Source organism: Salmo trutta, chromosome 15 (genome assembly GCF_901001165.1).
Source record: "Salmo trutta chromosome 15, fSalTru1.1, whole genome shotgun sequence".
Lineage (NCBI taxonomy): Eukaryota > Metazoa > Chordata > Actinopteri > Salmoniformes > Salmonidae > Salmo > Salmo trutta.
The window spans coordinates 17429238-17445856 of record NC_042971.1 but is presented as its reverse complement, the minus strand read 5'-3'; the positions used below and the strand labels follow the sequence as shown (position 1 = coordinate 17445856).

Below are 16619 nucleotides of genomic sequence, written 5' to 3'. Positions count from 1 at the left end.
TTCAGAGGTGGTGGGGCAAGGTCATGAGTGATCTTAAACAGCAGAGGTGTCAACAAGGCATACAAAGCTGTCCAAGCTCAGTATTGTATTTCCTAATGATATTGCAGTGTTGATAGTTTTTTGTTTTTTTTGTCCAGCATTTCAGTTTGTTTACAGAGCTTTTGAAGTGGTTTCATTGCTGTGATATTAGCTTGTGAGTGTTTCCTATGATGTCATCTTCAATGACATCATAGGAAAGGTGAAAAAGGTTTCCTATGCCATTTTGTATGTTATCAGTGACGTGGCTGTTAGGTCTTTTGAATATCGAGACATAATATTCGGGGGAAACGTGAAGGGATGGTGTCAACTTCTGGGGCCAGTGATGACATTGCAGCCTCTCCTGTGTTACTAAAAGACTGAGGAGAACTGACAAGTATTAAACCTACTAACATGATCTCACATAATCCCATGACCAGGTAGGTTACGTCCAAAACTACTTTTGACCAGAGCCTCTTTGTCTCTGAAAGTGGCCAAGGGAGACATCTATAAAGATGCCTAATCTCAAGGGATTTGTCCTGCTCACACATTTTTCTGAACAAATCAAACAAATGTGCCAGTATTGTATGATGTGTGAGGGCTCTTCACTCAAATGCAACTACATTATGCAGAGGTTTAAGGATGTTCCATGGCTGGCTGTAGGGTTGCCTGATGAGCTGTGTGCTGCTCACGTATAGGGTAACGCTGTGCTGCCCTCAGTGCACGGAGGGTCCTTCCCCGGCGTTCGCTGCACTCAGAAAGGCTCAGCTCGTGAAGACGGGATGAGACGAGAATGTGAGGTGGCATGGCCGAGGGCTGATTCTGAGCTCTGTGCGGAATTGTTTGGAATCTCCTCGCGGTTGTGTGCACTGACCCCTTTTCCGTGGCTTTATATACACCAACTCATCACTACGCTAGCCCTATTTCCCCGTTCTCCAAGACGTGAAGGGAGGGAGGGGGAGCGGAGTTAGGGAAAAAAGGGAAGCACCTGCCCTCTCCCCATACGTTTTGAGAGTTCTACTTTCAATTCCATTTAATAGATGCTGAACCCAATTCTTCCTGTACATAAGAGCTTTCTACTGACTGTTTATTATTAATATTTGACCCTTGCATGCTAATAAATCTCCCAATTTAATCTCCCAGCGACAACCAATTAATTTGCCTAAAACCTGTCCCTCTATGCTGCTATTGCTCAGCAGTTGAAGTATGTTTGTTGGAATGTGTGCGTGCGTGTGTCCAAAACATGTCCAGGAGCCATTTTCTTACAAACAGCAATACAGCAAACATTTCTAAAATACTCTACATGCGTCAATTTGGTGATTATTTAAGCTTGTAGAGACAAGGAATTTAGCTCTATAGTGAGAATGACTCTGGTCTCTCTCTCCCTCCCCCATCTCTGGTGCAGAGGGAGCATGGATCACTGACGCTGAGATTCGCTGTACCTTGTTAAGAGCAAATGCTCTTAGTCATGCCTCTGTGACAGGCAGCGAAAAATAATAATTCAGTGACTGACATACTAGGCATCCTGCAGTCTTCCACTATAGCATATCATACGGTTCAATTTGTCAGAATTTGTTCTGAATTTTTAAAAAAAGAAACATGAGAAATTTGAAAGAAGTGGTGTAAAACGGTCACCGAAACATGCTGAAAATGGACTCCCTCAACAAATGTGGATCCCTATGCATTCTACTTTACTACATTACAAGAAGCAATGGGAAGCTAAAGCGATTCCTTGTTGCTTGACGTAAGGCTGAAGTACTGCTCTAGGTACAAACACATTACAGCTTTAGCAAGTCCTCCCATCTAGGAACAAAGCCAGTCCCCATTACACTGCAAAGTCAGTAGTGGATAGTGGAATGAGGGGGGAAAGTTCAGACTTCTTTCTGCAGGCATGATTCACTTTCTATAGGATCTGAATCAGCTGACAGAGTGGCCAAAGCTCTCGGGCTTGAACTGACGTGTTCTGAGCCCAGTTTTTCGTAAAGGGGAAAGCAAACGGGAAAAAGCAAAAGGTTAAGCAGAGAGTAGAGCAACACATAAGAGATGTACCCGCATCACCGTGTCTCGGAAAGGAGCAGCCATGACCTTTCCACTAAGATTAACAAGGAGCGACAGTAAGAGGATGCACAAACGGTGTTAAGCACTATGCACTAGCTATGCATATGCTGTAGATCTGGCTTCATTAGGTCCCGGGTAACATTAATATGGACTTTTGTTTTTGATGCTGGGCTAAAACTCAATAATCCCTTTAATACCAAGGTTTCTTGGCTTTCGCATCCTACAAACTGTCCAATATCCCATACAAGTATTTACGTGAGCGATATACATCATTTAAACAAGCACCTTTTCGGAGAATTCCATCTAGTTATCCCAAACATAAAAAACAACACTATAACACAACCAGAGCCCCACGCATCAACGTCAACTCTACTTTAACGACAAACAAGGCACTCAACAGCCATCAGCTGCTTACCTTGCATCCGAACATCAACGACAAGGTGTTGTTGGTGCATGCAACTTTGCAATGACAGAGCATGGGCTTGCAGTCAGGGCTTTTGACAATGGGAGACATTCCTTCAGAGGTGCGACGCGGCCAGTGTAGCTCCAGCTCCAAGGCAGTGGAGATAAGAGATGAGGAGAAGAGAGGAAAGTGCACGCGCAGCTTGAGAGAGCAGCTTTACTCCTGGCTAAGCGGGAGTCTATACCCTGCACACTCACTCACACGCTCCCCCCCCCCCGCTCTCTCTCTCACTTTCCCTCATATACACACACATTGTCTCTCCCGCTCACCCTCATATACATATACAGTATTCTCTCTCGCTCTCTCTCTCCCTGCCTCTCCCTCTCACAGAGCCATGGCGTGCCCATCGCTTCTCTATCACAGTCGTTTATATTATCACACTCTCTGTGTAAAGCTGCCGCTCCTTCTTTCTCGCTCTTATCCACACCTGCACCCTCGCGCCGCAATCTCTTTTGAAAACTCCTACACTTTTGGAATAAACTTGGTTTCCAAATAGCTTTCCTGTCATTCATTGTTTAGAATTTTTTTAGCAGGGCTAGTTGGGTAACTAGCGCAGTTGTACAATGCACTAATATGAATTGCATCCCATTTGCTATAAGCTGCTGTGCCAGCTTATGACAAGCGATGCTATTAAGCATTAAAACACTTTCTTTAGACATTGGTTTCGCCGTGATGTGTGTGAGACTCAATGTGAACTAGCATCATGACATATCACTCTTCTGATAGTGGTGGAAAGGTATTGTGTCAGTGTAACAGTATAGCTTCCGTCCCTCTCCTCGCCCCTACCTGGGCTCGAACCAGGGACCCTCTGCACAGATCGACAACAGCCACCCTCGAAGCATCGTTACCCATCACTCCACAAAAGCCGCGGCCCTTGCAGAGCAAGGGGAACAACTACTTCAAGGTCTCAGAGCGAGTGACGTCACCGATTGAAAAGCTATTAGCGCGCACCACCGCTAACTAGCTAGCCATTTCACATCGGTTACATCAGGCCACCGCAGGTAAACAGTAACCAAACTAACCATGGTCTGAATCGGAGTAGGAGCTGATGAAAATAAGATTTAAAAAAAGAAAAATGAAATAGTAAAAAAAGAAAATAAACATTTTGGGTTAATGGGTTTGTATATTGATGACAGGTATGCAAACTGTGCATTTTCTGTGTTCTGGAAAGATTCGATTTTGACACAAATCAGGTGCTACTTAAATGGATCTTGGTGCCATTCTCAAAACATAGATGACAATAACAAACACTTTTTATTTTTTGGATCAACCTAGGCAGTTTCAAGGACACCCACATCAATCTCACAATCATGAAAACAGTTTCGTGTTTCGTCAGGAGACGTTAGCACTATGAATTATCCTGCCATCTCTCATTACTACGGTATTTAAACGTGTGACAGTACAGGGGAGCTGAACACAACCCAAGCCCTGCCTGGCGGGATGCCCATGTGAGCGTGGAGGGCCAGGATTAGGAGAATTTAAGAGAGTGCTGGTTCTTCTGAGGTCAAGGTGAGAATTGTGAGTTGACACTCCAGGAAGATCCCTTTGGAAATAAACAAGGAATCTCCTGCTTCCTAACCCAGACCACATATAAAGTCAAATGGAGGTTTATAATAATAATAACAACATACTGCATATGCCACTTAGCAGACGGTGCGACAGTCATGCATGCATACATTTCCATTTGGGTGGCCCCAGCGGGAATCGAACCCACTATCCTGGTATTGCAAGTGCCATGCTACCCACTAAAGCCTGTCCCATTCTTTCCAGTTGAAGCTTTTTGCGCATATATTATAACAACATTGTGTGATGTTTTTGTTTGTTTTGGCGTTCGGCAAGGGCTTTTTCCGGCTGTTCGCAGACACTTTTTTTTTTTGTTGAGGCAAGTTGAAGTTCGACAGCCGAAGTCTACGCGCCTTCGTCAGTGATTTATCAACAGTAGTGGTGGGAACTACGGACGGGATTCTTCAATGAAGTGCTTCCTGTCATTCAACCAGAAAGACGAGAGAGAACAGCAGCAGCTAGGCCCTACTGGCTGCAGTGCACTACTAGTTTTCATGCACGGTTTTTCACTTGAGAACTACAGCACCAAACATCTTAGCTAGATGTTAAATTGCACATCTAAGACCTCCTCGGCAAAAACGTCTAAATGAATTACAGATTCCTTGATTTATCGAAGATTAATTATGACTAAGTGTTATGGCTATATTGTTGCTACGTTGGCTCAAGAGGGACAAACCGTAATATTGCCGCTTATATTTAGCAAAGACATACACAGCATCCAACCTAGAGTGTGTGTGTGTGTGTGTGTGTCAGACAGGCGCCATAATGTAAGCTCCCACATTGCAGGTTGAGCAGATAAAAAATAAAAATAATATATAGTGTCAAATACATTTCATAATGACATTAGGCAATAACCAGTATCAATTTCTTTTATCTCCCTATGTCCTTAAAACCCTTTCCCTCTCAAGCTCTCTGTAAAGAAGTAAACATGTGGCCCTCACTTCTGTGAGAGTTACCAACAATGACCCATAGGGGGTGCAACAAGACTGAGTTTTTGTTTGTGCTGGGGCACAAGGTTGGTGCTGGATAAAGGTGTGGGCCAAGCAACTCATCAGACCTGATACTTGCGTAATTACAGCATCCCTGAATAACCAGTCTGCCATTATAATTAGGTTGAGGTTTTATTTATTTATTTATTCACACCAAAGAAAAGAAGGGAAAGACAAAACAGTACAGATTAAAAAAATCTCAAACAAAGCATATTCATTATAATTGTACATGATATACTCAGTATACAAACATTGTGCTTAAAATGCATGAGTTATAGTGTGGTAATATAAAACAAAACCACTTAATTGAATGCTTTCTGGCAGGTAAATTTAGCCTGTTGAGTGCTTCCTACTGAAATAACTGGTAAACTAGTGAATATGTAACGAGAAACTACTGATAAAAACTTGCCATAAAAGATTCCAAGTGGGGCGGAGACAGACTATTCACTCAGTCTCAGCGAAATCTAGACTTTCTACTCACAGCCTTTTCATCCCCTGTACGGGTTGAGAATGGCAGATTTTGTCATTGATAAGCCCCTAAATTGGAACGCAGTGGCTGTACAATAACATGTAATGCAATGGTTACTCAGGTTGTCCGCTTCAATGCGTTGGTTTTGACTGACAGACATTATAAACTTGAGCACCGAGGCCCCCATTCCTCCGACTAATTGAGCTACTTTTGCACATTTGTTGTTGTCTGATTGACCGAAAGGCTGTAAATCGAGAGGGTCGATGTGTTCTGAAAGATGAGACGTTGAGGATTATAATAAAATGGCGCTTTGATGTAATACAAGCAAACCACACACACATATGAGTCCAAATGTGCACTTCCCATTTCCATACTTGACAACTCATGGAATTTACAGTATCAATGTTTATGATCGCTATGTTACAATGACGACATGCGTTATACCCTGGGTTGTCCTGAACACAATGAGTCTGTCGTATTGTGAAGAACCATGCTCATAAGGTTCTAAATGGAACTGTTATGGTGCTATAAAGAACACTTTCTGAAGGTTATACAAAGAACGATTAAACAAAGGTTCTACATACAGTGGCCTATTTTGTTGCCTTACAACCTGGAATTAAAATAGATGTTTGGGGGGGGGTTGTATCATTTGATTTACACAACATGCCTACCAATTTGAAGATGCTAAATATTTTTATTGTGAAACAAACAAGAACTAAGATAAAAAAAAACGGAAAACTTGACTGTACATAACTATTCACCCCCCAAGGTCAAAACTTTGTAGAGCCACATTTTGCAGCAATTACAGCTGCAAGTCTCTTGGGGTATGTATGTCTCTATAAGCACATCTAGCCACTGGGATTTTTGCCCATTCTTCAAGGCAAAACTGCTCCAGCTCCTTCAAGTTGGATGGGTTCCGCTGGTGTACAGCAATCTTTAAGTCATACTACAGATTCTCAATTGGATTGAGGTCTGGGCTTTGACTAGGCCATTCCAAGACATTTACATGTTTCCCCTTAAACCACTCAAGTGTTGCTTTAGAAGTATGCTTAGGGTCATTGTCCTACTGGAAGGTGAACCTCCGTCCCAGTCTCAAATCTCTGGAAGACTGAAACAGGTTTCCCTCAAGAATTTCCCTGTATTTAGCACCATCCATCATTCCTTAAATTCTGACCAGTTTCCCAGTCCCTGCCGATGAAAAACATCCCCACAGCATGATGCTGCCACCACCATGCTTCACTGTGGGGATGATGTTCTCGGGGTGATGAGAAGTGTTAGGTTTGCGCCAGATATAGCATTTCCTTGATGGCCAAAAAGCTCAATTTTAGTCTCAGCTGACCAGAGTACCTTCTTCCATATGTTTGGGGAGTCTCCCACATGCCTTTTGGCGAACACCAAATGTGTTTGCTTATTTTTTTCTGGCCACTCTTCCGTAAAGCCCAATTCTGTGGAGTATACGGCTTAAAGTGGTCCTATGGACAGATACTACAATCTCCGTTGTGGAGCTTTGCAGGTCCTTCAGGGCTCTTTTTGGTCTCTTTGTTTCCTCTCTGATTAATGCCCTCCTTGCCTGGTCCGTGAGATTTGGTGGGCGGCCCTCTCTTGACAGGTTTGTTGTGGTGCCATATTCTTTCCAGTTTTAAAAAATGGATTTAATGGAGCTCCGGGCATGTTCAATGTTTCTGATATTTTTTCTCCACAACTTTGTCCCTGACCTGTTTGGAGAGCTCCTTAGTCTTGATGGTGCCGCTTGGTGGTGCCCCTTGCTTAGTGGTGTTGCAGACTCTGGGGCCTATCAAAACAGGTGTATATATACTGAGATCATGTGACAGATCATGTGACACTTAGTTAAATAAAGTCCACCTGTGTGCAATCTATGTGACTTCTGAAGGTAATTGGTTGTACCAGATCTTATTTAGGGGGTTCAAAGCAAGGGGTTGAATACATATGCACGCACCACTTTTCCATATATATTTTTTGAGAATATTTTGAAATAAGTTCTTTTTTTCCTTTCACTTCACCAATTTGGACTATTTTGTGTATGTCCATTACATGAAGTCCAAATAAAAATCAATTTCAATTACAGGTTGAAATGCAACAAAATAGGAAAAACGCCAAGGGGGATGAATACTTTTACAAGGCACTGTAGCACCAAAAAGGGTTCCGCTATGGTTACAACCCTTTTTGTTGATATATAGAACACGTAATGTTTCTACAAATGACCAACAGATTTTTTGTTTATTCTGGTTAGTGATATCATATTGTTAAAATGTAATAGGTGTTATTATTGTGTAAATGCAGAAGTTGAATCGGGTATGCTAGATCTGGAACAGTTGGGGGTCCCTGAGAAGAGAATTGAGAACCAATGATTAAGTCAACAGTTCTCAATTGACACAAGGCCTTACATGAGTCTTTCTCAAGACACCGTTACTGGCTATGTAGTCATAATTAACATGTAATTACATACACAACAGATTAGATAAACTGGAATAACACTCACTCATGGTTGCACAAAACGGGCTATGTGCTAACCACACGCCAAACTATTTTAATTATCACTAAAAGATTAAAGAACCCTTTTCTGAACTGCAAAGACCCATTGAAGGGCTCAAAGGGTCATTATGGATCCAAATAAAACCATCTCGCTTACCAAAGAACCCTTGAGGAACCCTCTCTTCGAAGTGTGTAGGGTCCTAGGTTAACCTTCTCCAAGGAAAACTTGCTGTCAAGGTGAAATTCCTGGCTGGCATTATTACATTATTAATAATAATATTGTCCTTTGGTAGAGAACTCAGAATAGTTTCCTATTTATTCGAACCTACACCTTTGCTAATTCTAATTCTTCCATTCTACACTGTTTCACTGTGTCCACACGTTTGTCTACACATAGGGTGAGTCCCAAATGTCTACATAGTGCCCTCCTGTGGACCCTACCACCCAACACACAGATAATGTGTTGCAAGCGCAGCGCTCTACCAGCTGAGCCACACAGGACCACAGCTAGCAAAGCATGTTAATCTTAAGACCTGTCTATACTAAATCAAATCAATTTGTATTTGTCACATGCGCCGAATACAACAGGTGCAGACCTTACAGTGAAATGCTTTCTTACAAGCCCTTAAAACCTCTTAAGGATCAAACCCTTTTTTTTCAATGTTACTCAAATCTGCCTGTAGCTCAGGCCCCGAAGCAAGGACATGCATTTTCTTGGTACCATTTGAAAGGAAATACTTAGAAGTTTGTGGAAATGTGAAAGGAACGTAGGAGAATATAATTTGGTAAATATATAATAATATAATTTGGTAAAAGATCATACAAAGAAAAAAACAAAACTGTTTTTTTTTTGTACCGTCATCTTTGAAATGCAAGAGAAAGGCCATAATGTATTATTCCAGCCCAGGTGCAATTTAGATATTGGCAGCAGTGTATGTGCAAAGTTTTGGTCTGATCCAATTAACCTGTTGGGGATTGGGGGCAGTATTTGCACGGACGGATAAAAAACGTACTCGATTTAATCTGGTTACTACTCCTGCCCAGTAACTAGAATATGCAAGTAATTAGTAGATTTGGATAGAAAACACTCTAAAGTTTCTAAAACTGTTTGACTGGTGTCTGTGAGTATAACAGAACTCATATGGCAGTCAAAACCCTGAGACAAATCCTAACAGGAAGTGGAAATCTGATGTGTGGAATCACTTTCAAGCCTTTACCATTGAAACACACAGGGACTTCATTTAGCACTTCCTAAGACTTCCACTAGATGTCAACAGTCTTTACAAAGTGGTTTGAGTCTTCTATGGTAGAAACTGACCCAAAGAGAGGCTTGGAATGTTGGTCACAGGGGGAGGGCCATTACTACTATGACGCGGGCGCCCATGGAAATGTTCCGAAACGTTTAGTAAGACAATGCAATCGTCCGCCTTGAATATTATTGAAGCTCTGGTTGAAAAAGGCCCTAAAGATTTATGTTATACAACGTTTGACATGTTTGAACGAACGTAAATATATATTTTTTGCACATTCGTGACGACAAGTCCAGCGCGCCTCGTACATTATGAGTAGCCTTCGGAACGCGCTACCAAGAAGGAACTATTGGGACATAAATTATTAACTTTTTCGAACAAAACTACATTTGTTGTGGACCTGGGATACCTGGAAGTGCCTTCTGATGAAGATAATCAAAGGTAAGGGAATATTTACAATAGTATATTTGATTTTAGATGATTCCAAGATGGCGCTAACATGTATCGCCTAGCCTATTTTTCTGAGCATACCATGTCGTTTATTGCAAAGTGTGATTTCCCAGTAAAGTTATTTTTAAATCTGGCAATGCGGTTGCATTCACGAGATGTTAATCTATAATTCTTTGAATGACAATATTACATTTTAACAATGTTTTCGAATAGTAATTTTGTAAATTGTAGCGCTGATTCACCGGAAGCATTTGAGGGAAAATATTTTCTGAACGTCACGCGCCGATGTAAAATGCTGTTTTTATATATAAATATGAACTTTAACGAACAAAAAATGCATATATTGTGTAACATGATGTCCTAGGAGTGTCATCTGATGAAGATTGTCAAAGGTTAGTGCTGCATTTAGCTGTGTTTTGGGTATTTGTGATGCATGCTAGTTGCTTTGAAAATGGCAGTGTGATTTTTTTTGGCAGGGTACTCTCCTAACATAATGTAATGTTTTGCTTTTGCTGTAAAGCCTTTTTGAAATCGGACAACGTGGTTAGATTCAGGAGAGGTGTATCTATAAAATGGTGTAAAATAGTCATATGTTTGAGAAATTGAAGTTATAGCATTTATGAGGTATTTGTATTTCGCGCGACGCGATTCCACTGGCTGCGTCCCACATTCCCAGAAAGGTTAACCATTGCATTTCTGTTCATAATTTTGTATCAAGACTGCCCAAATGTGCCTAATTGGTTTATTAATAACTTTTCATGTTCAAAACTGTGCACTATCCTAAACCAATAACATGGTATTATTTCACTGTAATAGCTACTGTAAATTGAACAGTGCAGTTAGATTAACAAGAATTTAAGCTTTCTGCCAATATCAGACATGTCTGTGTCCTGGAAATTGTTCTTGTTACTTACAACCTCATGCTAATCGCATTAGCCTACGTTAGCTCAACCGTCCCGCAGGGGACCCACCAATTCTGAAGAAGTTTGAACCAACAATGCAGTTAAGAAAATACCTAATAAAAGCAATAGATAAGAATAAGAAATAACTAAAGAGCAGCAGTAAATAAAAATAGCGTGGCTATATACAGGTGGTACCGGTACAGAGTCAATGTGCGGGGGCACCGGTGTCGAGGTAATTGAGGTAATATGTACATGTAGGTAGAGTTATTAGAGTTAAAGTGACTATGCATAGATAATAACAGAGAGTTGCAGCAGCGTAGAAGAGGGTGGGGGGGGGGGCAATGCAAATAGTCTGGGTAGCTATTTGATTAGAGGTTCAGGAGTCTTATGGATTGGGGGTAGAAGCTGTTTAGAAGCCTCTTGGACCTAGACTTGGTGCTCCGGTACAGCTTACCGTGCGGTAGCAGAGAGAACAGTCTATGAAAAGGGTGGCTGGAGTCTTTGACAATTTTTAGGACCTTCCTTTGACACCACCTAGTATAGAGGTCCTGGATGGCAGGAAGCTTGGCCCCGGTGATGTACTGGGACGTACGCACTACCCTCTGTAGTGCCTTGCGGTCGGAGGATGAGCAGTTGCCATACCAGGCAGTGATGCAACCCGTCAGGATGCTCTCGATGGTGCAATTGTAAAACCATTTAAGAATCTGAGGACCCATGCCAAATCTTTTCAGTCTCCTAAGCGGGAATAGGTTGTTGTCCTTGCACCACACGGTCAGGTCTCTGACCTCCTCCCTATAGGCCGTCTCACTGTTGTGTCATCGGCAAACGTAATTGATGGTGCTGGAGTCGTGCCTGGCCGTGCAGTCATGAGTGAACATGGAATACAGGAGGGGACTGAGCACGCACCCCTGAGGGGCCCCCATGTTGAGGATCAGCGTGGCAGATGTGTTGTTGCCTACCCTTACCACCTGGGGGCGGCCCGTCAGGAAGTACAGGATCCAGTTGCAGAGGGAGGAGTTGTTTAGTCCCAGGGTCATTAGCTTAGTGATGAGCTTTGCGGGCACTATGGTGTTGAACGCTGAGCTGTAGTCAATGAATAGCATTCTCACATAGGTGGTCCTTTTGTCAAGGTGGGAAAGGGCAGTGTGGAGTGCAATAGAGATTGCATCATCTGTAGATCTGTTGGGGCGGTATGCACATTGGAGTGGGTCTAGGGTTTCTGGGATAATGATGTTGATGTGAGCCAAGACCAGCCTTTCAAAGCATTTCATGGCTACAGACGTGAGTGCTATGGGGTAATAGTCATTTAGGCAGGTTACCTTAGTGTTCTTGGGCACAGGGACTATGGTGGTCTGCTTAAAACATGTTGGTATTACAGACTCGGACAGGGAGAGGTTGAAAATGTCAGTGAAGACACTTGCAAGTTGGTCAGCGCATGCTAGGAGTACACATCCTGGTAATCCGTCTGGCCCTGCGGCCTTGTGAATGTTGACCGGTCTAAAGGTCTTACTCACATCGGCTGCGGAGAGCGTGATCACACAGTCGCCCGGAACAGCTGGTGCTCTCATGTTTCAGTGTTACTTGCCTCGAAGCGAGCATAGAAGTGATTTAGCTCGTCTGGTAGGCTCGTGTCACTGGGCAGCTCTCGGCTGTGCTTCTCTTTGTAGTTTGTAATAGTTTGCAAGCCCTGCCACATCCGACGTGCGTCGGAGCCGGTGTAGTACGATTCGATCTTAGTATGAGTATAATGTCTACCTAGCACGCCTTTAACTAAACCTGAGGAGTCTTTGTTTCCTCCGCATGTGGAGCAGTGTTACAGTTACAAAGCGATACAGCTGAGTCAGCTACATGAGTAGAACAGGCCTTGATGCTAAGGGAGATGGGCACCACGCAGGAAACAATAAGGCGGTCAGTGACCGCAGCTCTCTTGATGTCTCACGGTTCAATTCTGTTCTGATTTTCCTCACTCTGCAGTGCAGGACGGCATACATTGGGGAGAGGAATAGAAGGAGAGGGCTGAATGAGTCTTCAGTGCTGTCAACAAGCAGCATCTAAGCTCGACTCATCATATCAGAAAATCTCTTCCGATGCTGCCAATATACCAGCCACCTCCTCATTATCAACCCCTGGAAAAGCAGTGCACATTAAAATGCCTTCAGTAGTGGAGTCTTGGGAAATTGAAAAAATAAATATATATTTTACTCAGACACCACTTGAACTAGTCCAGTCATTTTTTGATAAGAAAGTTGCATCTTTCTCCTAATCATTCATGTCTGTGTATAAGACAGTTGGATCACAATGTTTAATCTGAAAAGTCTGGATGTTACATTGTAACAGTAATGGGGGTGAAATGTAACACCTAAAAAAGAACCCAAATAAATTAACTTTTGCATATGCAAGTCACCAACATTTACAGTAACACTCGTTTGTCCAAGGCCATTCAGTTCCTCTCAAAACTGTTTACAACTTCTTTGTTACTTTTAATAGGACCCCAAGGCTATTTAAAATTAGTATTTGTATAATTCATAAGATTTTAAAGTTAAAATCAGTTGTTTTCATAATTTGGCTGCTTGGCTCAGGGTCATTTTAACACTGCGTTACAATTGCCTCCAACCCAGCAGCCATGACAAAACCTCATATGCCAAGCAAGAGACAACAAGTGACATGTCAATAATGTCAATGTTTAGCTAATATATAATGATAAAAAGTATGCTAGTTTGATTCAATGAGCATTTATGCTCAGGACAATATCAGAAAAATGCAGCTGAAAAAACTATTTTAACCCCTAAAAAAACAAACATTTGCTAATATTTTGCTGAAACTTTTCAAGCAGGGAGAGAACCTAAATGTGCATCTACTGCGTGAGCTTCATCACTCTAGCTTGTTTCTGTTCGGGGAAATTTCAAGCTGTTACAATTGCCCGCTGTAACAATTGCTCCCAGTCTCCCCTCCCTGCAACAAAAAAGCCCTAAAGCCGTCATTCATAATTTAGCATAACTTTCACTAGAGCATGACAGGAGAGTACTTTCTCCTGCTGTCTTCGGTCTTAGCAGGTGCAGATGCAGTGCAGCATATCAAAAAGAGAGAGCCAGGCAGCTCAGCTTTTTTTTACCTTCTCTGATTTTCTTTCAGCACTCCCCCAAGCTACAGTAACCAGTGATGTACATGTGCAACACCGCACATGACAGTGAGATTGCCCTTTCACACTCCAAGATGAAATGTAGGGACCCCTTTAATATACTATCATATAAATATATGCCATTTAGCAGACTGCTTTATCCTTAAGTCATGCGCGCATACATTTTTTCCATGGGTGGCCTCAGCGGCGAACAATCCCACTATCCTGGCGTTGCAAGCAGACCAGACGTAAAAGATGAATACAAGTTTTCAAACCTACACTAACATACATTTAAAATCAAAGAACATATAAAAGTTCTAAAAAAACGAACCGGATGTTCCAAAAGCATCTGTGTCCGAGCTAAGGCGGTAGCCATACAGAATTCATAAGAACCTGCCGGCGGGCCCCACAGGGGCCATCCGTTCCTCGCTGCAGGACATAAAGACGATGGGCAAAGCGGAAATTAATTTAGAGTTTGATTGCATTTACAGCAGAATTAATTACAGCAGAATAGAGGTGATTAAGCTTGTAGCTGAGTGGCAGCACTGAGGTCCCACATCAAAGACGAACACGAAAAGTACTCGTTACATTTTGAATGCTTAGCAGGACAGAAAACGGTCCAATTCTCACACTTATCAAGAGAACATCCCTGGTCATCCCTACTGCCTCTGATCTGGCGGACTCACTAAACACAAATGCTTTGTTTGTAAATGATGTCTGAGTGTTGGATTGTGACCCTGGCTATCCGTAAAGAAAATTTAAAAAAAGAAAATATTACTTTTACTTTTGATGCTTAAGTATATTTAAAACCAAATACTTTTAGACTTTTACTCAAGTAGTAATTTACTGGGTGAATTTCATTTTATATTAAGGTATCTTTACTTGCACTCAAGTATGAGAATTGAGTACTTTTTCCCCCACTGGTAAAAATGGTTTTAAAAAATGAAACCAGTAGATGCTACACAAAACAGGGGTACAGAAGAAACAACCACTGGACATTTGATTGAAGGGAATGATGTATAATGGAACTAAAACAAAAAGGAACTAAAAACACAACCATGACAAACTGTGGCATAGTAATTCACAACAAGAAAATACTGTTCTGTTTTGTTTTACAAAACAGCAGTAATGCTATATGATGCTGGTGATACAATAAGCAATCCCAGGGCTTTCTGGGTAACGCCATGCCTCCTAGGTAACCAAGACAACCTACAGTAATTGTAAGTCAATGAACCATAGAAAGAAGGGCAAATATTGGGGTCCAAAAATGGTTTGTCAATATTACTTTTCACACTAGCCCTAACTATTCCAAATAGAATCACGCTTTTCACATAAAATGAATGATGCAACAGTGAGTAGTATCCCTAACTCAATGATTCTCAACCACTTATGAATTCCATTCACGTTCCAATCAGGGTCTTGACTTGTTCACATGCATAATACAATCTTTGTTGTATTGTGTTTTTAAAGCTGGAAATTTAGAATACAGAAGAAGTCATACGTTTTAAATATCTTCCAAGATATTTGCAATACAATTAGCTTGAGCAAAAACGTCACATTCTACCAAAGTATGTTTTCTAACCGACTAACAGAATATGAAATGCACACAATCCCTTGCCCCTCAGGCATAGTCCATATTGTATCATGGCGTCACACATGCACACTAATTATATTGTAAAAACAAACACCATATTGTTGTGTTACCCATAATAGGGTACACATGCAGGATTACTGCAACAACAATTATTTCAGGCATATTATGTGCATATTATATTATGTGCATATTATGTGCATAACAAATGAAGGCATTGACTTCCAAGCATTTCACTGTGCATGAACTTGAGTTCTTGGCCTGCTCTGTGTCTTGTATGTGAGTTATGTCTGCAGACAAGGCTTAATCAAAGATGAGATGAGTGCAGTGGGAAGGTAGGCCCCTAAACGGCAGGTAATCCAAGAAAGAAAACAAGTAGGCGGCCAAAACAATACATCAGATCAGCCTATAGTTAACATCAGGATGCACAACTGGTTGTTTCTTCTATTAATAATTGTAGGCTGATCTGCTCCTATATGTATTGTTTTGTATACATTTTCTGTAAATAGTTCACAAAAGTTTACTGCATCACCTACTTGTTTTCATTCTTGTAGAAGACTTCACAGAGCTCTCATGGCAGGAAGTGACAAGGCCAGTGAGGTTTGCTGTGATCTCTGGTCACTGCTGTGATTACTTGTCCTCTACTGATGTTGTCTTTGTGATTTACCATCTCTTAAATCATACGCTCAGCAGTGTCAGAGGCCATTCAGCTCTCAAAAGAACGAAAGTGCTTAGTGTACATTTTCCTCTTAAGAGAAATTCTCTTTCACCAGCAACATCTACATCAATGCATGTTCCTGCTGAGATATCAATAAATTAATTAGCACGACTAGCCATCCTAGATGGACTGTTATTGAGGTTAAATCTAAGACTTGGTTGTGGTCACAGTGTGTATAGAAAAGCCTGATATGCGTAGTCATTCACACCACCACACAATCTCTTCACATTTTGCATGAATACAACCAAGTAAGCATAATTACGATGAAAAGACGTCTTTTAGACATCTTTTCCAGGCGTTGACCTCACTTGCATTTTAGGTGCTGAATAAAAAGGTTAGAAGATGTCTTTCCCTTACATCGAAAAAAAAGTATTTTTGGGATGTCGAAAACACATATTTCGGACATTTAAAAAAAGTATTATATGGACGTTGAAAAGACGTCACTTACAGACGTTGAAAATATGTATTTTTCAAAAGACGTCGCCGTCAGTAAATTCTTAGTAGGAATTGGAGGCCTATACTCTTTCACTACAGTACTTC

General features: G+C 41.5%; 1 protein-coding gene across 4 annotated transcripts in view; it reads right to left on the bottom strand.

Moving 5' to 3' along the window:
- Nucleotides 1-16619, bottom strand: part of dlg2 (discs, large homolog 2 (Drosophila)) — a 389583-nt gene that overhangs the window by 195121 nt on the left and 177843 nt on the right. For 2 of the 4 annotated variants that reach the window (XM_029690594.1, XM_029690597.1), the window contains exon 1: nt 2489-2587. The exons of the other annotated variants lie outside the window; for them this stretch is intronic. In XM_029690594.1, the coding sequence (XP_029546454.1) occupies nt 2489-2587 (99 nt within the window). Of the gene's footprint in view, nt 1-2488; nt 2588-16619 lie in introns of those variants that run through there. 4 annotated transcript variants of the gene reach the window in all.